The sequence below is a fragment of the Corvus moneduloides genome, chromosome 9 (assembly GCF_009650955.1).
Source record: "Corvus moneduloides isolate bCorMon1 chromosome 9, bCorMon1.pri, whole genome shotgun sequence".
Lineage (NCBI taxonomy): Eukaryota > Metazoa > Chordata > Aves > Passeriformes > Corvidae > Corvus > Corvus moneduloides.
Genome location: NC_045484.1, coordinates 30,219,219 through 30,242,911, shown reverse-complemented (window position 1 = coordinate 30,242,911; position 23,693 = coordinate 30,219,219). Strand labels below are relative to the sequence as shown.

The window sequence follows — 23,693 nt, the reverse complement described above, 5'->3', positions numbered from 1 at the left end:
CTACCCTGCCTGTAACAAGGAGCTGCCTGGGCAGGCGTCCATGGCAAAAACTCAACCTGTAGGGATCTGGTTCTGCAGATGCTTCACACCCTGAAAACCCCTGGCCAAGGAAGAAGGAAAAAGCTCATTAATTAGAAATCAGTGTGTCCTCCACCACCCTGTGCCAGGGTTGGGGCAGGATCCCACAAAGTTCCCCATGGAGCATGCCCAAACCTTGTGCTGGGTCTGGGGAGCTGATCCATGTGGCAGTTCCCCCCAGGCAGACAGGGAGTCATGGAATGGTTTGGGTTGGAAAGGATCTTAAAGAGCATCAGGTTCTAACCCCACCTTCCACCAGGTGCTGCCTTGGGAAGGACTTTGAGAAAGGAGCCCTGGAGTCAGAGCCTTTGGTCTGTGACAGTGAGATGGAAGCTGGACATGCTGGGCATTGAGGGATTTTAGTGTGGGTGATGTTATCCAGGCTTGTGGCTTTGAAAAGGTAGTGATGAGGAAAAAGGGTTCAGTAGCTCAATCCTGCGTGGATCCAGAGGGAGGGGCACTGGGCAAAGACAGGGAATCCAGGGAAATGGCCACATCCAGTAAAACAGCAATAGCTCTGCAGCTGGAGTTCCCACCCTGGGACGGGCTCCTGGGATCCTGTGCTGAGATGAAACCCCTGGCAGTGGGGCTGGAGAAGAGCCCCTCTCTGGAAGAGGATTCCCAGAGGGACAGGCTAGAGCAGGGGCCAGGGAGCCTGGACACAGCCAAGTGTTGCTTTTTTGGGATGAGGGCTGCTACTCACCCCAGGTGCCTTCAGGAGGGCAGAGCTCAGCTGTGAAGTGGAAGTTTTTGGACCTCAGGCATGTCCAGTGGGATGCTCCAGAATTTCCTCCAGCCAGGCCAAGGCAGTGGCTGGCCATGCCTGTGCTTTTTTCAGTCTGGAGTTTGCCTGAAGGGTTTTTTAAATTTTAGTTTGGCTTATTTATCCTCTTTGCCTTCCATAGATCGTGTTCACCATCACCACAAGAGATCAGTTTTGCCATAGCAAAATACTAAAATAAAACCTGGCAGCCAGGACACCTGTAAGGGCTGTTTGAAGCCAAAATCTAACCCAGCTCAGGGACACTGAGTGTCCTAAACTGCATCTCACTTTGTCACGAGAGTAAAGGTGAACATTTTGGAGTTTCTTGCTGAAAGGCATCCCTGGTTTGTGCATGCAGCGTGAGTTCTTTAACAAAAGCAAGGTGTGTTTAATTTTTAAAGCATTTTTCTTCTCTCTCTTTCTCTCTCTTAATCAGATTTTCTCCGTTGCCTTTCCAGCAAAAAATCTTTCTTGTTTCTCTACTTTTGTTGCGTTTCGGGGCCAAATTCACCACTGGCTCCCCTGGAAGCAGGTACATGGCACAGGATTGCATCTGCTTTCACCAGGAGTGACTTTGGCCCTCTCTCCTAGACAGTTCCTAGAGAGTGTAACACCTCCCAGCTGAAATGCTGGTTAAAAAGCACTCGTGTGTGTGTGAGTGAACTGGTCATCGACTTGGGCCCAACCCTGCAATTCCTGGAGGGTGGATTTGGGGGGAATCGATGCTGGGTGATTCCAGGGGTGTCTGACCCCCCCTGCAGGGTCTCTGCACAGGCTTTGGAGAGCCTCAAATAATGATCCCAACAGGGATTTACCTTTGGCTGCCTCTCAGAGACATCTGATGCTTCTTAAACTGAAAGAGAATAGATTTAGATGGGATATTGGGAAGGAATTCTTCCCTGTGAGGGTGGTGAGTCTCAGGTTCCCAGAGAAGCTGTGGCTGCCCCTGGATCCCTGGCAGTGCCCAAGGCCAGGCTGGACATTGGGGCTTGGAGCAGCCTGGGATAGTGGAAGGTGTCCCTGCCCCTGGCAGGGGTGGCACTGGATGGGCTTTAAGGTCCCTCCCAACCCAAACCTTTCCATAATTCCGTGATGGCACCTCCAGGCTCCTCCTGGGTTGGGAGAAGTCATTGCAGGGTTGGGCTAATGGTCATAACTGATCCATGTAATTCCATGTTAGTTTATAATTCCGTTGTGGTGTTTGCTGCTAAATGCATCCATGCTGAGTTCCAGGTGTGTTTTTTTCTTTCTCTTCTTTCTTTCTGATTTTTTTCCCTTGTTTTTTAATTTCTTTTCATTTTGCATAAATTCAGGAGCCTGCCTGCAGCTGTGCTTGGGGGTGTGCATGTCCCCACCCTGAAATAACCTCTTGTTTCTCCATCCCTAGGATGGAAAGAGGATGTTTGGCACCTACTTCCGAGTTGGTTTTTATGGAACTAAGTTTGGAGACCTGGATGAGCAAGAGTTTGTTTACAAGGAGCCTGCAATAACCAAGTTAGCTGAAATCTCCCATCGGCTGGAGGTGAGAGGGTTTAACTGGAAGTTTAACTGGTTTCCATCAGTTGTTTCACAGGTGCAGCCCCTTGGAAAAGCAGTTTGAGTGTCCCAGAGCTGGGGCTAGTATCTCCTGTCCTCCTGCTGGTGCCACCTCTGTGGGAGGAGAGGAATTCCCTGATCAGGGAGAGGTTCTTCTTGAGAATTTGTGGTGTTTCCAGTATCTTCTTCATCCAGTAGGGTCTTTCCAAGGCATAAGATGAGTCTGTGTTAGTCTCTTCTTTATCTTCTGGTCTCTCCAAAATGTCCTTGTGGTCCATAAATTCTACATTCCAGATGTCCAACCTCAGCAATCCCTCTCTCTCCCAGGCTTGTTCATTGAAGCATAGCAGAGTTAGTTTATCAAAACTTAAAGCTTCATTAATTTTCCCAGGCTGTGCTCCTGCAGAAGTAGGTTATGACATCTTTGCAAAATGCTGGCTAAGAGTAATTTAAGAATAACACACTATTTATAATTAATATATATATGTATGTTATGCTTAAACCAATTCATTTCAAAGTTAATTAAAACCATTAACTAAAATGATTACAAAGTTCTATCATTTTCAGCACCAGTAGATGCCAAACTGACCCATTTTAGTTGCTCACAGACACAAAACAAACCCAAGTGCCTTGTTCAGAACCAGGCACTGTTGGAAAGCTCTCCTGCTTTCCAGGACTTGTTTTCTCCCGTTGCCCCTGGAATGTGACTGTTGGAATTCTCCTGGGTTCAGCAGATCACATTCTGTGAAAGGCATGTGGAGCTTCACCTCCCCTGAATGTGCCTTTGTCCCCCAGCCCCCATCAGGGCTGCATTTGATGTTTGCTTTCAGTTGCTTTCTTCTTGATTGTAGGGATTTTATGGAGAACGGTTTGGGGAAGATGTTCTGGAAGTGATCAAGGACTCCAACCCTGTGGACAAATGTAAACTTGATCCCAACAAGGTAATGGCACAAGTGCAGGTGTAGAACAAGTCCTGAATGGGTGAAAATGTAGTGGGACAAAATCTCCCTTGAATTTCACCACGTGGGCAACGAAATCCATGTGCTGAGCATCTTGTGGCTGCTTGGGAGGAGAGTTTGGGAAGATCCAGCACAGGGATGGAGAATTGGCCACTCCCTTCCCTGCGCTGGTAGTGGTGGGTGGGAAGGGGAGGAGGTTGAAGGACAGAGGCCTGGGCTGTGTTGGCCTTTCTCTGCTGGGTGCAAGGAAGGAGGGGCTGTGCCGTTCCCTGGCTTTTGTGCAGCTCCAGCATTTTGTCACCCTTGTGCCACGTGCTTTATGTGTAGCAGGAAGAGCAGGAGCAGGCCTGGGAAACAGGACTGTGGCTCGGGGCAGGGAAGGGTTTAGATTGGGTATTGGGAAGAAATTCTTCATTGTGAGGTGGCGAGGCCCTGGCACAGGTTGCCCAAAGAAGCTGTGGCTGCCCCATCCCTGGAAGTGTCCCAGGCCAGGTTGGGGCAACCTGGGATAGTGGAAGGTGTCCCTGCCCGTGGTGAGGGTGGACTGGATGGGCTTTAAGGTCCCTTCTCAACCCAAAGCATTCCATGATGTGAAGGGCAGGAAAGGGGAAGGACAGCGAGCTGTGCTTTACCCAGCCCACAAAGTGAGCGTTCCCAGCACCGCGCTCCCTCCAGTGTCGGTGGGGTCCTTAAAGGCAAACCCCAGCCCTCGCTGGTTTGTCCAGTGGTGGCGTTGGGAGGACACAGATCCAGCGGGGACGGTGCAGCTGAGGAGCACCTTCCCTGCTGTCCCTGCAGGCCTACATCCAGATCACGTACGTGGAGCCCTACTTTGACACGTACGAGATGAAGGACAGGATCACCTACTTCGACAAGAACTACAACCTGCGGCGCTTCATGTACTGCACGCCCTTCACGCTGGACGGCCGCGCCCACGGCGACCTGCACGAGCAGTTCAAGCGCAAGACCATCCTCACCACCTCCCACGCCTTCCCCTACATCAAAACCAGGATCAACGTCATCCACAAGGAGGAGGTGAGGCCAGAGCCTGGAGGGGAGCAGTGCCCAGCGCTGCACGGTGCAGGAGGCTCCTTCAGCTCCAGTTCAAGCGTGCCCTAGGAGCTTAGGAGTTCCTAGGAACTTCTCGCTGTTCCTGTTCAACCCAAACTAAGCCCAGACTGATCTAAGGGTGCATCTGCCCCACCACCTCCAGACCTGGTACATGCAGGGTTCTTGGAGAGCTCTGCAGACTGGGTTGGATTGGGCTTGGAGCAGCCTGGTCTAGGGAAGGTGTCCTGCCTGTGATGAGGGTGGAATGGGGGGAGCTTTAACATCCCTTCCAACCCAACCATTCCATGATTCTGTGATAATGGAGGTTGTGTTCATTTCCCAAGGGTGGGCAAGGTCAGATGTGGTCACTGGGACACTGTGAACGGTGCTCAGGGACTGGCAGTGCTGGAACCCTGCAGTGACCCAAAGGGACACATGTGCCACTCAGAAAAATCTCAGATAGCACTGGAGTGCCCAGAAACACTTCTAAAAATCAAACCTTTTCTTGATGCCACTGAACCAAGATGATGCATTTCTGAAGTCCTGTCAGTCCTGTTGGTGTCCTCCACCTCTTTGTGGTGCCACCCCACTGTGACCTGGGTGTTCCTGAAGATCTGTGCCCAGTTGCCAAGCTCAGCCATAATAAAAATCCTGTTCTGGCTTCTTGCTTAGATCATTTTGACCCCCATTGAAGTTGCCATTGAGGACATGCAAAAGAAAACACAGGAATTGGCTTTTGCCACCCACCAAGACCCTGCAGACCCCAAGATGCTGCAGATGGTGCTGCAGGGATCAGTAGGTACCACAGTGAATCAGGTAAGGATCACTGTCCCAGCTGGACTCCCTTGGAATTTTTTCCCTGTTGAGTCTGTGGGATGTTTAAGGTCACTGGTAGGTCCAGGCCAGCTGTTCTCAGTGATTTTGCTGTATGAGTCCTGAAAATGTGAAAAGTGGCTGGGAAGAAACATCCCTCCCTCAGTTACTGCTCCTTCCTGGCACTTGAAATTATTTCTGCCTGCTGCTCTTCCCTCCAAGTTTCATTGCTTTCCCTTTGTTAGCCAGGCTCTGCAGGATTGTGTCCTGCTGTGGGTTTCCAACAAAATGGAAAGCAGTGGAGAAAAACTGAGGAAAAGCTGAAGGAGCTTGAGTAAAGCACAGTGCACAAGCTGGAAAAAAATCAGCTGGAGTTCTGAGTGCTGGGTTAAGTTTGCAGTGCTGGCAAACCCTCCCTGGCTTCCATCTGCATTGTTTAAACTTTGCCGTAGTAGTGAGTTGAGCAAACGTTGTCAGGAGTCCTTATAAAGGCAAACAAATGGAGAATCTGTGCAGTTTCTCACACTGTTTTCCAAAAGCAGAGTTTTAAATAAAACAAAGCAAGGCCTGAAAGAGACTCAGTTGTCACTGAGGTTGGTGATTTACATCACATTTCCCAGCTGCAGCTCTTCAGGATGTTTTGTGTAAGGAAATGTGTTTTGTGGATGTTTTCTATGTGGCTGAACTTTCTCCAGCGATTGGATATGACAGACAGTTTCCAGAAACTCACTTTGCCCCTTCTTCTCCTAAAGGGACCGTTAGAAGTTGCACAAGTTTTCTTGTCTGAAATCCCCAACGACCCAAAGCTCTTCAGACACCACAACAAACTCCGGCTCTGTTTCAAGGACTTCACAAAAAGGTATGGAAAGGGTCCCCAAGGCACCTGCCAGCTGCAGTGGCTGCTGCCACCCCAGGCAGGGGCACGTGCAGTGACACTGGGCTGTCCTGGTGTCCCCCACCTGCCCAGGTTCCATGTGCAGCTCATTCCTCACCTGCCCAGCCCTTCCCTGTTGGTGCTGCTGCTCCGTGGCCGCAGGGGCTTTGCTGTTTATCAGGAAGGAATTGGTGCTTCCAGCTCAGTTGTGAAGTGTCCCAGGAATCACAGTGAACTCCCAGCCTGGCAGGGTCAGGAGGATCTGCTGGACTGTCCCGGAGATGAAATTTCTTTCTGAAGTGAATTTCTCCAAGCAGAGTGGAGAGGTGCTGGCACAATTCCCCAGAGAAATGTGCTGGCTGCTCTACTTTCCTGGTGTCATGCAAACTGCAGGCTCAGTCCAGCATCTTTTACAAGCACCAAGAAATTAAAAAAACACCAAAACAATTGAAATTAAAATGTTGTAAGCAAATAGATCCAGTGGCAGCATAGTTTTCCCCTGTGAAATAAATGGCTTTGCTGATACAGTTGTTTTCATACCCTTTATTTAAATTGCATCTTTGCAAGCAGAAGAGTTCCTGACGAACATCCCAGGCTGCTATTTCTTAATCTCTCCTGATTCCATCCATCTTTAAATCCACTGGGACTGGAAGTGGCTCTGTGGAGATGGGCTTTTCATTTCTCTTCAGAGAGGATAAATGTAACTGGACAGTAAATGACAATAACAAAGGAGTTGTCACTCTGGGAGTGAAATGGAAGTTGGAGATGTGACTCCCTCTCCTTGCCCCTGGACACCAGGTGGTTCAGCTGAGCCTTGATTACCAAAAGACACGATGAAGGACCCTGTGGTCCCAGAGGGCCAGCATGGATGTTCTTGTACTATTGGATTAACAAACCTGGAGCAAGGGGGTGTTTCTGTGTGCCCAGCTCTCACAGGGTTTTTGTTTTGCAGGTGTGAGGATGCCCTGAGGAAGAACAAGAGCCTGATCGGGCCGGACCAGAAGGAATATCAGCGGGAGCTGGAGCGCAACTACCACCGGCTCAAGGAGGCTCTGCAGCCCCTGATCAACAGGAAGATCCCGCAGCTCTACAAGGCAGTGCTGCCCGTCACGTGCCACAGGTGCATATTTGGGGTTCCTGTTGGGGCACAGAGAAAGGAGGGTGTGAAACTGTGGGGTCTGAACTTCTCAGGATCCTGCGCCATCCGTTTGTTTTCAGTCCTGGCTCTTTTGGCTGAGCCCATCCCTTTTCCCTTCTGTCCCTCCTGAGAGCACATTCCCTTCCCAGCAGCTGTGGTAGGTGGTGTTTGCAACGTTCCTTTTGTTCCTCAGCTGTGACAGTTGGTTTTTTTATTTGTTTCCATCCTGCATCCCATTCTTTTTAGATGCAAAACCACCCTCAGTGTGGCAGGACTTTATTCCCAGTGAAACTGGGATCAGACACTCCAGGGGGAAAAATTGTTGGTGTCTTCTGTGCTGAAAGACCGGGAAGCTGGAGACTGGGTTTTGTGTAAAAACCCCAGTGGGGATCACAGGATCACAGAAGGGTTTGGGTTGGAAAGACCTTAAACATCGTCCAGTCCCACCCCCTGCCGTGGGCAGGGACACCTTCCACCCGAGCTGGGTGCTCCAACCTGGTCTGGAAAAATTCCAGGGATGGGGAGACCAAAACCTCCCTGGGCAGGTCGTGGATGAGCAGGTGGAATTTGGGTACAGCCACTTTGCAGCCAGGCTGTGGCTCCCAGAACAGGAACAGGGGTGGTGCCCTGCAGGAACCCTCCATGGAATCTGTGACCTGGGCATCTCTGTGGAGTTCCCTGGCAGCAGGACAAGGCTGGATGTCTGTGGAGCTGACCTGAGGTGGTTTGTGGCTGTGAGTGCTGCAGGAAGGTGCCCTTCCTTCCCTGCCGAGCATTGGGATGGTCTGAGCTCTCCCCAGGTCATGCACTGTGTCCCAGATGTTCCCTGGCAGCTTTTCCTGGCTGGGATGGTGGGAGTAGCAGTACTTCCCTCCCCACCAGTGCCTTTGGTGTGGTAATTGTTACCTAATCTTGTGAAAATCAGCCTGTGCAGGCAGCCTAATACAGGTATGACATAAAATATCCTGAAAATCATAGAATATCCTGAGCTGGAAGGGGCCCACAAGGATCATCGAGTCCCAACTCCAAGTATTCCTGGCAAAATCCACTTTAGGGATGTATTTGAAATTCAGATTTAAATAAGGTTTCAGTTGTGCAGATGGTTTGTGCTGCTTCTCTGTGTACTTCTGTCAGTTTTCTGGGCAGTTGGATGATCCCAGATACAAACCCAAACCCAATCCATTGGAAAAACAATGAGTTTTAATGCCAGTGGACTTAGTTTCTTAGTTTTTGTAGTAATCAGCTCTAGGAGATACTGGAAATCAATTCAGAGTCATTCATCTGCTGAGGCTTCTTATTTCACCATGGAAAATCTGAGCTCATCATTGTATTTTCTCTCCCTCAGAGACTCCTTCAGCAGGATGAGCCTTCGCAAAATGGAAATCTAAACGAGTTAAAAACCAAAAAAAAAAAAAAAAAGCACTTAAAAAATTAAGGTTTTGAAAAGAAAAAGAGCCTTGTTATCAGCGCTGGGAATCAAAGAAGTTTTATTGTGAAATAAAACTTGGACTTCATCCTGGACATCCCACACACCTCTTCCTCCATCAAAGTGTTCAGTGGCCAAAAAATCATTCTGAATTGTCAAATGTAGACTTCTCAATGTTTGAAAAAAAAAAAAAAAATCATGGCAGTGGTATCCAGAGTATTGGTGATGAGCTGTAAACTTATCCTGTTTTTTAAGGCATTTTTATGACTCAAAGGTACACTAAACGCATTTACCTTTATTTATAGCATTACCTAATGTTAAATTTATTTACTTTTAGTTCCTATATTTAATTTATATTAGGAGCATACGCAAATGCATTTTGGAAGTTTTTAATGTAGTGATGATGATGGTTATTTTGATGGTACTATTAAATATGTGAATGTTTACACTTTAATTCCCTGTGCATTGGACTTCAGGGCTCAGCATCCTTGGGGAAAAGGTTCAGAGCAAGGTAAGTCATGGTAACATTAATTAACCAAGTGGTGATTGTTTATTATCCCTGTTCTTTTGCTGCAAACAAAAATAACTCCATCTGCAGCCAGCAGCAGATGGAGGGACAGCTTGGTACCGCTTCAGCTCCTTCAGTCCATGTGGTGAAGTTTCAGCTTCACTTCTGTGTGTTCATGGACATCTCCAGCAGCTGGGAAGTCCCAGCATCTCCTCATCCTTTGGAATTAGCAGTGTCCATGGAACTAAACTGATTTAGTGTCCATTTTTTAATTTAAAGCCTAATTTTGTGGGGAAAAAGAACCTAAAATGGTACCACAGTTTAAAAGGGTACATAGAAAACATTCTTTGCATTGCTGTTTATGTGAAGAAAGATGTGTTTTGCAGCAGATATTTCGGGGTCTTAACACAGAACTTCGAGGAAACATCAGATTTGGAGCTGAGTCCACAACTCCTAAATCTTCTCCTTAATAGTTTTCCTCTCTGTGGTGAATGAAGTCCCCTGGAAGTGGTGGTATGTGATTAAACACTCTCTCTCCATAAATAGCTAAATCTGCATAAAAATACAGATATATACACAGAAGACCTGAATTTGATAAACATACTCGATAAAAATAGGAGGAAAAATGGGTTTATACATGAAGTGCCCCCCCTTCTGCAGCAGCACTGAGGGTTTAGGCTGGGGAGGGTCTCTTTTTTTCTTCCTGATACTTATTTTAGGTTATTGGAGACTTCTCCCATGCTCTGTTATCCCAACAGCTCCACAGGGATGTGTTTTGTGTGCCAGGCTCTGTTTCCCTGGAACAGAATAATCCTGAATTAGTTCTGTGTCACGGGATAGAACATGGGAACACCTGCATGGAGTTTCCTGCAGAAAGAAAAACTTCAACCTTTTTATGGATAGTCCAAGGCCTCTTGCAAAGCCCAGGGGTGTTGACAAGGCCTTGGAAGTGCTACAAGAGTCAGGGAATCTCATAATGGAAAATACTAAGGAAGGAAGGAATGGCTTTGGAAGAGATTTACAGGAAGAGGCATTAAAAATATGTACACAGTGAAAACAAATCCCAGTAGCCATGAGAGGATGAAACTTTAATTTACAGCAGTCTTGCTCCAGGACAGGAGTTACAAGCAACAAGTTTGGCGGGGGGCAAGTGGTGCTTGAGTAAATATCCCAAAAACCCACCCCCAATCCCTCTCCCTGTGCCAGAGGAGAGGCTGTTCTTCACCATCTTCCAGCCGAGGCTGTTTTCAGCTGCCACAAAGAACCTCCTCCCAAGCTGTACTGGGATGATGGAAGGCAGCTGGGTCTTCCTTACATCCTGTTTTGGTGAAAATAATGGTATTTTGTTTCCTTGGAACATTCCGATCCTGCAGTTGAATGAAAAAGATAAAGTCTTGCACCAGGTGTGGAAAAATAAACTTTCATTTGCAGGCTGAAATTCAGCAAAGCCCAAAAAATTGCGTTCTGTAATGGGATTGGGCTGCCCTTGCAAGGTAAGATTACTGATACTTTTGTAATGTAGCTATTTCTTGGTTTAGACTCTGAAATAATTTATTATTATGGTGCAGTGCTTTGGAAAAGGGAAAGTGTATTTTGTCACTGCAGATTTTTTATGCTGCAAAATCACAGCCTGCACAACAATCAGAGGTCAAACCTAACATGGAAAATACACTGAAAGAGATTTTTCCTGACTTAGTGTTTATACATTATAATAAAATACAGTAAAAATTTAAGTATTGCAGAATTAACTAGGCAGAGGTTTTTAGGGCTTTTCCTGTAAATCAGTTAATTTGTAGTGGAAAAAGATTAAATCTATCCAGGGTATACTCACAGCCTGCAGCAACACTTGGTGCCATTCCATCCGTCCTGGGCCACTGAACAATCCCCCTTGTTTGAGTTGTATTTGTTAAGATTTTAATTACAAGTTTTTAGGAGTCACCTTCAGTTCTATGACAGACAATCTGGGATTTTCATCTCTAGTATTTACTGCAAATGGTTTTGGTTTTGCAGTATGTTTCCCCTGAACCTCACTAGTCAAAAAGTGCCTTCAAATTAGGAGATACTGTACAAGAATCAGCTGAAACCCACAGAATGTTATTCTGAACGCACTTTAAATCTTCTGGGTTTTTAAGATAATTTCCCAACCTTTTTGTAACTCTTCCCAAACCCCTCTCCCTTTCTGCTTTCCCCTCTCCAAACACAACAGGCTGAGCTGCTTGTCGCAGATGCGGATCATAACTTTTTTATTTCATATATACATTCTTAACAAAGCATCAAAGCCAAATGCTCTCTTCTTCCCCCACGTATCAGTGAGTTCCAGGTACAAATGAACTGTTAGAAGGTCACCACTAAGTTCCCAACCCCCCAAACAGAGATGCAGATTAGAGGGCTTCACTCTTCAAAGTACAAAATTATTTTAATTACACTACACTCTGCCCCTGCTTTGAAGTATTAATCACACCTATTTACACTTTGCTCATTAACACCTATGCACCAAGATGCAAATTAGACCAGTCAAACACTTCCATCAAGTTTAGTTCCCTCCAATGCACTGGACAAGGTTCCAAGACCCCTTTTCCTTGTGCTTCAAGTTGCAAGGAACAGGAAAGAACTGGAACAGGAGAATAAACCACGTCGATTACCCAAAGACTAAATATGAAGTGTTACTTCCCAAGTTACAAAAATACACAACTTCTGATGAAATTTGCTAGTTAATATACATTTACTCCAAGGTATGAATACAAATAACTTTTATTTAAAAAAAAAAAAAAAAGAAGGAAAAAAAAGAAAAAAAAAAGCTAATAATACAATAGGCATGTCTGAGACCTAGAGCTGCATTAAAACCACTACTGGGTGCTGTAGGCATCGCTTGCGATCTATACAAACTGGTATTTCTAAAAGGTCATAGCACTATTCTCCAGCAGAAAAATTATGGTGTGAGTCAAGTCCTATGTCATGTTTTGTTAATTCAAGTTGAGCCACTTGACACCAAAGGAAAAAAGACCAGAAAGATGAAGAATCAGTAGCTTCAAAAAACAAACAGCCGTTCCTTCCAGGTAGTTTGACGCAAATCAGAGCGAGAGGTGTATGCAAATCCCGAATATTTACAGTCAAAGTCCAGCATCACTCTACAATTTTCTTATAAAACAGTAGGTAAGGAGTTGATGTAGATGACGATGTCGGAGAAAGAGAATTCAGAAAGTCCTTTTCCTCTGTGACCTTCACTTCGGAATCATCGAAGAGCAGCCACTTCCCCTCGTACTCCTTGAGGCTCTGGAGCACGTAGAGAGCTTTGTTTTCCAGTCCGTGTGCTGCCAGCGCCGGGGGCTCGCCCTGCTCTGCCCTGGGCTCCGCGCTGCCGCTGGGCTCGGCACTGCGGGGCTCGGGAGCCGTGCTGAGGAACTTCTCGGGGTTGGGCTGTTTGCTGACGTACAGGTCGCAGTCAGACTTGCTCTTCTGCCCCCCGAGCAGTCCCACGGCCTCCATGTTCTTCTTGCTGAGCACCTTCCCCGGCGGCGCGGCGCCGTTGAGCCTGAAGGAGACCTCTCCGTCGTCGTAGTCCTCGGCCACGGCCCGCGCCTCCTCCTCATTGAGCGGCTCCGGCTTGAGGGCGGCGTAGCCGGGCTCGGGGAGGAAGTTGCCCCTGTCCAGCTCCAGGCTCTGCAGGTCTGTGACCTTCACTGAGGCCGTGTAGTGACCGCTGCTGATGGTGATGCCGCTGTGCATGACCACGGCAAAGAGCCCGTAGGTGTCGTTGGTGGGCCGGGTGCTCCACTCCTCCAGGGACAGCCTCAGGGGTGTCAGCAGGGGCGTGTTGATCTTGGACAGGCCCCCATAGCAGTCAAACCTGGCAAGGGACACACACAGGTTACAGCTTGTGCCACAGCAGCTCCCAAAACCCCCACTTTAAGTGGCCCAGAGGTGTATCCGTATCCTTCTCCTCTAAGGTACGGATATGGGAACTGCTCCCTGGCTCAGCACCAGCATCCCAAGCACCCCAGATCAGGAAAGGCGTTTTTATGACTGTAATGTTAAATCTTACAGCCCAGAAATGGTAAATTTTAACTATTTAAGAGATCCCCTTTTTCTAGTAGCAGCTAAGAATAAATTTTTAAATAGGGATGATAAAAATTCAGCTGATTGTTATCATTCATGCTTCTACCTCTGCACAAACACCTCCTTTCTCTCTCTCACCCTCCTGTTTAAAAACAAACTGAAAACCTCTTCAACAGCCAAGGCTGAACCAAGCAGGCTTGGGTTTGGTTTTTCCCCTCCTGAAAGAGTCATTTACTAAATAAAGCATTACTTATTTTACTTTCAAGTAGCTTTAATACCACTCAGAGATTGTGACTAATTTTCCTCAGCTCTCAGTGCACTGTAGCAGTGCCAGTGGTGCTCTCGTGGGATTCTGCACTAGCTGTCCTATGGTATTCTGTTTTTTCAAACAGTTCTGTAGCTGGTTTACTTTGGAAAAGCCTCTAGTATTCTTAAGTATTCAGTATTTTGTTCATAGCACACAAATTTACCAGGAGGGGAAAAGTCCTTTCATTACAAGGATCTTCTACAGAGTTTGAAGAGGCTCAGTGTTGGGATTTCATTATTGTGCATCAGCCTCCTTGAATGATTGTGCTCTTGATGACTTACACATTGCATCAGCCCAGATCAATTAACCCCTTTATTGAACTAGGTTGTGATGTCCTAATAAATTCCAGGGATGACTCAGTCTTACTCAACTGTGAGGGTGTTGTAGGGAAAAATACTGGGGAGTACAGACAAGCCCTGTAGAACTGAGGTTCCAAAGAGCTCACTGCTATTATTCAGCAAAGAATAGCTCTTAAATCCAAGGAAACTGCAGCCATGGCATAACTGCAGTGACAGATTATTGTTTTCCTGGATTTAATTTTGATTCTGCTTCATTCCTGTTCAGAACCACAGAAATAAATACATTGACACCACACACAGATCCTCAGTCACTCCATTTAAGTGAAACCTCACTTCAGACCTCTCTTATCATACACGTTTCACTCCAGCAAAAGGAACACAGAAGAGCATAGAATCAGGAATAATAGAACTTAAATCTTCTGAAAATCCCTATTGTCAGCAGCCAGAAATAGAGATATTCAGAAGAGAGTCAAGAAACACAGAACTGCTGGCTGATAACCCTGGATCAGAAATCCGGTTCCACTCAAGCACACTGGGACACTCATATTCACAGAAAACAGGAAAAAGCAGGCTCTACCTTTCTTCTCAATGACATCCAGCATCAGAAAGATTTGGAGAGGAGGAAATAAGAGAGGAAATCTTTTCCTATAGCTTTTTGTTCTTCTTAATGATAAGAATCTGAAGACAGAAAAATTGCATGCCAAGTACTCTGCCTGCTCTGGCTGATGCACTTCAAACACAGCAAACCTGATTTCTGCAGCCACATCTTTTGAGACCATAAATTAGTGACATTTTACCCACTGCAGTGAATTTCACAAGACAAAAAGCTGATTTTCTCACAAATTGTTAAATTTCTAGAGTGGAAATGCTTAATTACATGTTAGCAAGTAACAAATTCCTTCTGAACAGCTTCACAGCCTGCTCACACATGGCCTGGCATTTTTCCACACACATACACACACACACTTGCCAGAGAATTACTCTTCTCCAGGCAAGGAGATTTTCACACTGGCTGCTTTATTTTAAACCAAAACACCTTGAAAAGCAGCATCTAGAAAAGATGAATAAAATCCCTATTAACTGTAAATATTTACATTACCCTTCATTTCTCATTTATTTACAACTCAGTCACCAGAGAACTCAGTAGAGGAGAACTGAGCAGATCAGATTTCCAAATTTTTATGGGAGCTAAAAGTTGTCTCAAGATTCTTGTCTTATTTAAGTTTAAAGCCACTAGAAGAGTTTGTTGCTACTTTTAGCAAGGACAGGGTTTTGTCCAAGATAAAACATCCAACCCAAAAATCAGGAAACTCTTTAGAAGGGTTTCCGCTTCACCACAGGTTTCTACATCAGGTTTTCCACTCTGACTTCCTTAATCTCTGGCTGGTAGCCCTTGGCAGAAAATGTATGGCATGACTGAGAGGACACATGAGGAAAACCACAAGAGGCTGGATTCACTCTGACCTGGAAATCGGTCTGAGTGGTTTGGAGCAAGCACCTGAAGCTGGCCAGGACAGAAGAGGTCAGTGAGGCAGGAGAGGGATGATTAATTAACCTGCCAATCCTTCCTCATGGAAACAAGTAGGAAATACAGGAGTAAATGGAAGATAATTTTCATGTTTCCTACTCAACAGTGACGATTTTTAAGTGTGCAGCTGTAAGTCAATATATACAAATCAATTATTTAAGTCAAATATTGTGGAGCTCAAGGGAAAGACAATTTTGTATGCTAGGATTCTGGACTTGTATGGAAAGACATTGCAGAGACAGAGGAAATTTCCTTTCTACTCTGTCAGAAACCTGGATATTCCTGTAGAGTACAAGGATGGATTTTTCTTTGTTTCCTCTCATCCCAAAGAAAATCCCTAAATTCTTAAGTATGAAAAAAAACATAAAGAACACTCTCACAATTTCTTTCAAAACATAAGGATTGCTACAAGTAACATCAAACTGATCAGTAATTGAGTATCAGTGATGCTGATACTATGGTGTTTTTAAAGTAATTGATTTTTTTTTGGTGTATTAGCTCTTTAAAATGTTTATCTGATAATTTCTTCCCCCAAAGTTTTAGTATTCACATTCAGGTACACACCACAGTATTTTTAAAGGAATTGGTCAGTTTTGGGGTAATGAGTGTTGGCTATTTAAAAAGTGTCTCATCTCCTGATTATCTTTTTTTCCCCCACTCACATTCATCTTTTTAGTACTCACATTCAGGTAGAAACAACCTGACCATAAAATACAGATTTGTTCCATTACTTGTTCTGGTAAAGCACTTACAGCTGCCTCTGAGCTCACAGGGGATATTTAAAATGAATAAAGTTTTAAGAAATATCACGGTATCAGGTTGTTGTAAGAGTAGAGCTAAAAATTTTTTGTTCAGGAGTCTCCTAAAAGTCACTTTTTCTGGAGGTAATTTCTGCCACTACCTGTAACAACACAAAGACATTGGGGGCTGCATCCCAGCAATTTAAATTAATTCCAATCTGGAAATCTTTTGGAAACATTACATAGCATTTCCAGCTCTTGAGATAAGACTTCCCTTGCTGCAGGACCCTGTTTTGTAAGGCAGGCAATGCATACTCACTCCAAGCCACTGGCAGCAAAGCACTTCAAGTGAATTGTGATCACTTCGGGCATTTTATCGAACAAAAGGCTGCGCTCGGCTTCCGTGTAGTGGTGGCAGTTCTCACAGAAATACTTGTCCTCTCCCACAATCCTCTCCACTGAGGCAAACTGGGAAATTGCCCATTTCAGACTCTTCATTTCTGTTTTTGGCTCTGGAGAAACTAGAAAAGAGAATCGCTGCATTCACAGAGATGCCAATATTTACATTTCCAATGCATCCCGCCAGAAGAGCAACAAAACAAAATATGGCAAGTTCAGACCACTCCAAACCTGCAACACTGCAAGGAACACCCAGTATGTGTGAAATATGTGACATATTTCAATCTTTGGAGCATTTCAGGAAGGGATGAAAATGTCGCTTAATGGGTCTCGTTACCCAAAATTAGGATTTTTCCAAAGCTTGTTTCAGATCACAGAATTTTGTTGCCATGTCTAGAAATGGAGAGCTTGTATGAGACCAGAATTTCACTTATTAAGGCAAATCCCCAAAATAACCAGAAAGTTCCCTCTCACTTCTTGCGTTTTGCCTCCCCTGCCACCCTCACACTGCTGACAGGAACACCCGCTGTCGGCAGCACTTCACGTATGAACATCACCCCACACATTTTCATTTGAATCCTTCAGCAAAATGGGGAGTAAAAGCAGGAAAAGCTGCTCCAAATTAAGTCCATGGCAACTAAAATTAATTCCCCTAAAATTCTGAATTTCAAGATGTGTTTTTGCCAGGCTTCCTTTTGAAAATATCTAAAAAACTACATATAGATCAATAAAATTTGTGAGAGAGACCACAGGACTAACACAAACATAATGCAAATGTTATTAAGGTAACAACAATCAAAAATACTAAATGTTTTTTTTTTAGAATAATTGAGGAAAAAAGCTGGATTCTTGTTTTTTTTTTTTTTTTTAAAGTAAGTATTTCTTGTAAAATTAAGAAAAAGCAGGATTTCTTATCCAGGAAGAAAGAGAAGACTCAAATCAAAGAAAATACCTGTTCATAAGCAAGAAAACAGGTGCCTAAGTGAAGGACTGTAGGCAGTTTATGCTATGTGTTGAGATCTGGAACAATCTGAATATTATCTGGATCTGTCAACATTATCAGCACCGTGTTTCCAAAGTCTAAAGTTAATCAAGACAGGAGATAACAACCTCTAATTTTAGCCAGCACAAACAGGAGCCGTGTTCCTTCCCAACTACAGCACTGTCCTTCCCCACAGCTGGCTGAGGCAGGAACACACCTCACAACCCTTTTTGAGGGAAATTACTTACTTTCAGAACTCTCTTCAGTTTTAGAAAGTTCATCTTCTTGCACTGGGACACTGATGTCCTGAAAATCTTCCCTCCTTTCCGTGAAGCACTCGCACTCCAAGCACCTCGTCCTCAGCACTAACTGGCCCTGGAAGAGTTTCTCCACCAGCTCAAAGACAGCCAGCTCTGTACCTGGAGAAAGTACATGGCACATCCCTGAGCAAGGTGCACTTTATTCCAAAGGCATTCAGAACCTGGTTATTCTTGGAAAATCACTGTTACAGCCACGGCCTTTTAAGGATCTCAGTTAGGAATTAAAAAGCAAAACAGATCACGTGCAGTTTTCATGGTATCACCTGCTTGTAAGGAAATGAGGACCCCTCTGTCTTGTGGCCCTCAAACTTTAATTTCTGTTCTAAGATTGGGCTCTTGTTTTATACTTCAAGTGTGACAAGTGTCACATTCTGGAATACTGGGATGTCATCAATGCTCTGAGTGCTTAGCATGGACCATGAGCCTCCTCAAGGAGCACCACACTGGGTTCGCCTGGCTTCTATTTATTCTTAGTCCTCCTTTCTAAATAGTGGCCAGCTTTGGCCAAATCTACAGGAGAAATGCAGAACTCAAAAGACTCTTCATTCCTTCAATTTTTTATAAAAACTGGTAGGTGGAAAGTTTCAAATCAGTAAGTACTGGGTTCCAACTGAAGCCCTTTCCTGAACAGACAATCTTGTTTCATTGACATAAACAAAATCCAGACCTGCCAGCCAATTAGCATTTCTAATTGGTATCTATTAAATCTAAATAGATTAGATCTTTAATACATCCTGAGTCCTTCCTAGTTCTTGGGAAGGTTGGGAATATGGAAAGATTAAGGCACTGGAAGGGAAAAAGAGGATATTGTTTGTAAAGCCACAGCCAGTGGGGTTTGGTTCTGTTTGCTCCTCACAGAAATATCCCTTTACATCTTGAATCCACTTGATCTTTCTATGGATGACAAAAACTAGTGGTAAATACAAACCTGGTAATATTCTGCCTTTTTTATATATATTATACAATGATTACAGAATGTTAGAGAAGTGCCTCGAGATCTAAGCTAAACAGGTCAAGTTCTAAAAGAAAAAAATTACAAGCACGTATAAAAATAAATTCTCTTTCCTAAAAATCGTCTTCAATTCCTGAAAAATCTAATTTTGTGTTTAGAACTCTGCAGGCTGCGCAGTCTGAAGGCTGCCTTCCCACGCATTGTACTTTCTTAATCCTACTAATTTTAAGCCCATCCACTTGTGCACCAACCTTCCTTTTTTGGTTCTCTTTCAGTTCCTTTTCCATGATGGCTTTCCATGGGAGACGCTGGTTCATGATATTCTTCTTTACTGTCACCATTTTCACACTTGACAGCTGACTCTTCGAACTCACAGTCATATTCCTTTCCTGGGTCTTTGGATCCCAAGTTTGTAGTTAACTTTCCTAGACTGTAAAATTTGGACAGAATACTGGGTTGTTTGCAGGAAGATTTTAACCAGTTTAACCTAAGGCGCGACTTTTTCTGCGTGGGCTTGGTGCTGTCGCTCTCCCCGGAACACTTGGCAATGGCATCCGTTTGGTTTTCCATCTTTTCTCCCGTGGCTTTCCTCTTGGACCTGGTTTGTCTTTGATTTTCTTCTGCTGCCATTTGCTCTTTTGATACTTTGGATTTTTTCTTGGCGTTCCCACCCTCGGCGTCGCTTTTCCTTTTCCCGTTTCCCTTGAGCAGCTTCTCCTCGGCTGCGTCTCCGCCGTGGCTGCCCGAGCTGGGATCCTCCTCCTCAGCAGGGCTGACAGGGCCGTTGCTCTCAGAGTTTTGGTTGGGTTTTTCCTCCAGTTTAGCTGCAGGCTCTTCCACAGGCAGTTTGTTCAGCTCTTCCTTCTTCAGCAGCTGGCAGGTTTCCTGGATGTTCCCCAGGATACACTGCAGGACCTCCTGGGCATCGTGCTGCAGGTACCCTTCGTACATGGGGTTCAGCTCTCTGTGCAAAGGAAAGGAGCAAAGAATGAGGGTTTGTCATCCTTTGCTAACTGGGGAACGTGACTTGAGATTGAAATTAGGGATTTAGAAGTCATGGAGGATCCTCTCCAGGGTTAGGGAGAGGTCACCTCTGTCACAGAGCTGTAGGGAGGTTCAGCCTTAAGGACTTACACACACCCAGCAGTGGAGCTCCTCAGCTCCAAAGAGGATCCTTCCCCATCCCTGGCAGTGTCCAAGGCCAGGCTGGGCTTGGAGCAACCTAGCCTAGAATAAGGTGTCCCTGCCCATGGCAGGGTGTGGAACTGGATGAGCTTTAAGGTCCCTTCCAATCCAAACCCCTCTATAATTCAGTAACACTTCTGTAGCTAAGGCCAAGCACTGTTTTAAAGCCCTTCTGCATTACAGTCTTACAAAATCCAAATTTATTTTCAAATTTCCAACATCATGGTGGTAACAATAAGCACAAAAATCTTACTTCTTGAAAGGTCACCCCAAATTTAAGGCCATCTACCTTTCACCAGACTCTAAAGCTGGGCAGTGTAACGACCTGGAAACGTCAGGATAAAATTCTGTCAGCATTTAAGGTGATTTGTACCTGAGGGTGTTCAGCAGCCTCCGGGGCTGAGTGGCCAATTCATCCGTGTATTTTTCTGGGTTTAGGAGAAAACTGGCTTGAAGCTGCTCAACTGAAAGGATCAAGGAGTGCAAACTGCAGATGAGTTCGTAACTTGCCAGGGGATCTTCTTTACAACTTCCCTGTAATAACAATGTAATAGGAGTAAAAACACTTCCATCAGTTTCATCTGTCACAACAAGCTACACTTTTTCTCTCCTCCCCTCCCTTGGTTTTCTATATTTGACAGAATTTTTTGTCTGCTATGGGAGTCAGGTGGATTTCAGACAATATTTTGGGTTTTTTTCAGGTAGGAAACAAACATAAAAGCCCAATTAGCCCTTAGTTTAAAATCCCAAACCATCCTTGCCCAAACTCCCATTTGCATCCACTCCAAACACTGTATCATAATTATCTTAATGCCAGAAGCATGGTCAGGTATCTTTCTCAAATTTCTTCTGTTAGACTTTAAAACTTGTGCTAAAGTTCAAAACAACTCAAATACATCTTCACCTGAAGCAACACTGTAGAAAACAATGCTGAAAAGCTTCTTAAGAACAGAAATCAGTTAAAATTTCACTACATTCAGGGCAGCCTCACTTGCAAGGTTACAAATAAAGAACACGTGGGGATCTGTTACCTTTTCTGCCTTTTGCTCTCCTTCATCCTTTGAAGATTCTCTCTTCTTTGAAATAATGTTATATAAATGTTTTACTCCAGTTTTAAAACCAGGACAAAAATATAATACCTGAAAGCAACAGTTGAAAACACGAGAATAACTCAAGTAAGAAGTTATTCCACACATAAATGCACATTTATAATCCACACAGCTGTGCACCTCCCCAGGCTGTGCACGGCACACAAAGATCCAGGATTTTTCACAGCAGGGAGGAGCCCTGAGTATGGAAACTGAAGAATTACCCAATCAGGACAACCACAGTGCACACATTTCCTGCAGCAGCATCTTTTTTCCCCTCACTGTAATTGGATGTCCTTTATACTGCACTCAGAATAAACTGATTTCACCCATTTGTGCTTAACCAAAATCTCCCTTTTTGAGCCCCCCTGGACATGGCCTCACCTGCAGGACACTGTTCAGGTAGCAGGTGTTGCCCAGGTTGTTCAAGCCCACAAAAGGCAACATGTTGTCTTTTTTCTCACAGCTGACAAGGGAGGGGGGCTGTGCTGCAGGAACCACCTGGTCACTGTGAAACAGAGAATCCGGGTAAGAAACACTTTGGAAAACCACTCCTTCATCTGTCCCCACCTCAGAGCCACCCTAGAGAATTCAGCACTGAGAAATGCAGATCAAAAGCATGGCAAAGTGTGTCTGAATTCACTCTGGGCACTCCAGCACAGACTCCTCACCTCTGACTCCTCAGCAACCCACCCAAAACCACACAGGTTTCCAAAGCAGGAGGCAAATCTGCTCTAAGTTCCAACACATCAATTAAGGAGACTGATTTAAAGGACCAAAAATTTCATATTTAAATACTTTTGTATGGTTTTTGTTCCTTCATAAGGCAGAAAAAATGTGCCTAGAACATATTTTTATCACTGTCCCCTGCTCCAGAGTCACCCCGCTACATTTCTGGATGCAAAGCAAAAGCATAAAACCAGAAAAAAAAAATTTCAACCCCCCCCCCCCAAAACCAATGAACCTGACATGCTATACACTGATTATCATTATTATTAATCACTGATATAAGTGATTAATACACTGTAATGACGCAACAGAACCAAATTTTAAAGTCTCCAACTATTTTTAACTGACCACAATTTTCTTTTTCCCCACTTAAATTCCCTCACCAGCAATGAAATGAGTCGGTAGATTTGCTCAGGGCCTGAAAAGCCCCACTGAATGACAGCCAGCCCCACAATCAATTCCTTTCCTTGCAGCAGAAACAACCTTTCAGATCCAACACACATTCATTAAAGCTCACCTTGCAGAAAATTAAATATTAATGTAAATAATAATATAAATAGCTAAGGCACACAATAACTACTTATATCAACTTGAAGCAAAGCAACTTTTTCAAGTGATCCCAAAGTTTGTGCCAACTACACACACCCAGTGAAGCGAAGTTGTTTCCTTAAAAGAATTATCAGAAATTGTTTACGGTGATTAATAAGTTTTTAAAAAGTAACTTCGGCAAGTGATCCCAAAGTTTGTGCCAACTAAACATCCCCTGTGGGTCAAAACTGCTTTCTTAAAATAGTTACAGAAATTGGTTGCAGTAATTAGTTTCTTCAGTTTGATTAAGTTGGCTCGACGGTTAATTTAACGTAAGTGCATGTTAATTTAATTTAAGCGCACGTTAATTTAATATAAGCGCACGTTAATTTAATTTAGCGCGTGTTGCAGCACGTTATTTATGCAAGAACACGAAACCGAAAGGAGTGGAGGATGGAGCACCACGAGACAGACACAACATCGCCACAAAAACTTCTCCCGCGCGGCACTCACATCTCGGCGCCTCTGAACTCCGCGCCCTTCTGCTCATTTTCCTGCGCCTCGGTGAAATCCAGCGCTCGCTTCGTCTCCTTCTTCTGAAAGAGCTTCAGCGACAGCCTGTTCTTCTTGGAGGGGCTGGCCCTGGCGCTGTCGCCGGGCAGGACGCCGGGCATGGTTCCTGCGGGGCGCGGCCGGGGCGCTCACACCTGGCGCGCACACACACACACACGCGCACACCAGGCGCCATTTACTCCCCGAGGGGGCCGAGCGCGGACCCGCCGCCCCCCGCCCCGGGCTCGGGCCGCCCCCCCGCGCCCCCCGCATGTTCCCCGCGGCCGGCGGGGCCCGAGGCCGCGGTGCGGCCGCTCCCCCTCACTCACCGCTACATCCCGGCCCCGCTCCCGCTCGCCGTTGCCATGGAGACCGCGGGGACACCGTCAGCGAACTTGGCGCGTTTTTTTCCGCGCGCCGACGAGGACCCCCCCGCCCCGCGCGCGCCCCGCCTCGCGCTGCAACCCCTCCGCCCCGCCGGCGGCCGCCCCTCGCGAACGCCGGAAAACCGAGCGCGCCGCCGGAGGAGACCGGCGGCTAAAAGCCATGCCGAACGGCGGCGGGGCGTCTGCCGGGAGCCGGTAGCCTGTCCGACGGCGGCTGGGCACCGGCGCGCCGCCGCCACCGGCCCCGTAAGGCCGCCGCCGCATCAGGCAGCACTGCGGGCAGCCCGCTGTGGGTCCTGGCTGGGCGCGCGCGGGCGCTGGTAACGGCCCGGCCAAAGGGCTCGGGTTTGGGCTGTACCATTTGCGCGGGGAGAACCCTCCACCCCCCCCGCCGGCGGGAGGTGGATTGGTCCCGCTGTGGCCACGCCTCCTGAGAGGCTCAGCCAATCAGAGGCGGCGGCTCCGTTGCCCACTCCCCCCCCCCCCCCCGAGGGCCC

At 45.8% G+C, this 23,693-nt stretch overlaps 2 protein-coding genes across 18 annotated transcripts in view; one reads left to right on the top strand and one right to left on the bottom strand.

The window, feature by feature from the left end:
* Positions 1–9,091, top strand: part of DOCK7 (dedicator of cytokinesis 7) — a 92,592-nt gene extending 83,501 nt beyond the window's left edge. For 9 of the 15 annotated variants that reach the window (XM_032118612.1, XM_032118609.1, XM_032118608.1 and 6 more), the window contains 7 exons: positions 2,229–2,363; positions 3,229–3,318; positions 4,135–4,371; positions 5,059–5,202; positions 5,952–6,058; positions 7,026–7,193; positions 8,557–9,091. In XM_032118612.1, coding sequence (XP_031974503.1) covers positions 2,229–2,363; positions 3,229–3,318; positions 4,135–4,371; positions 5,059–5,202; positions 5,952–6,058; positions 7,026–7,193; positions 8,557–8,599 — 924 coding nt within the window. In that variant the 3' untranslated portion in view covers positions 8,600–9,091. The remainder of the gene's footprint in view (positions 1–2,228; positions 2,364–3,228; positions 3,319–4,134; positions 4,372–5,058; positions 5,203–5,951; positions 6,059–7,025; positions 7,194–8,556) is intronic. The other 6 variants (XM_032118614.1, XM_032118606.1, XM_032118605.1 and 3 more) reach the window with 1 other exon arrangement.
* A 2,280-nt stretch (positions 9,092–11,371) lies between these two features.
* Positions 11,372–23,258, bottom strand: USP1 (ubiquitin specific peptidase 1). Of its 3 annotated transcripts, none has more exons than XM_032118617.1 (9): positions 23,140–23,258; positions 22,772–22,965; positions 21,386–21,509; positions 20,945–21,052; positions 20,287–20,447; positions 18,980–19,692; positions 17,705–17,875; positions 16,395–16,596; positions 11,372–12,992 (listed from the first exon to the last, which is right to left on the bottom strand). In XM_032118617.1, the coding sequence occupies exons 2-9, from the start codon at positions 22,930–22,932 to the stop codon at positions 12,269–12,271; spliced, it is 2,364 nt and encodes a 787-aa protein (XP_031974508.1). In that variant the 5' UTR covers positions 22,933–22,965; positions 23,140–23,258; the 3' UTR covers positions 11,372–12,268. The 3 variants fall into 3 exon arrangements, with proteins under 3 accessions (XP_031974508.1, XP_031974510.1, XP_031974511.1); XM_032118619.1 differs by having other exon boundaries at positions 22,772–22,937; XM_032118620.1 differs by lacking the exon at positions 22,772–22,965 and having other exon boundaries at positions 23,140–23,257.
* Positions 23,259–23,693: the final 435 nt, after the last annotated feature.

What these genes read in the sequence shown, in the direction of transcription:
- USP1 (XM_032118617.1), bottom strand. Translation starts at nt 22,932, where the DNA reads ATGCCCGGCGTCCTGCCCGGCGACAGCGCCAGGGCCAGCCCCTCCAAG. An exon ending in ACCTGAACAGTGTCCTGCAG is followed by an intron (nt 21,053 to 21,385) that starts GTGAGGCCATGT and finishes TGTTGCTTTCAG; the next exon opens with GTATTATATTTTTGTCCTGG. An exon ending in AGGCTGCTGAACACCCTCAG is followed by an intron (nt 19,693 to 20,286) that starts GTACAAATCACC and finishes TCCTTTGCACAG; the next exon opens with AGAGCTGAACCCCATGTACG.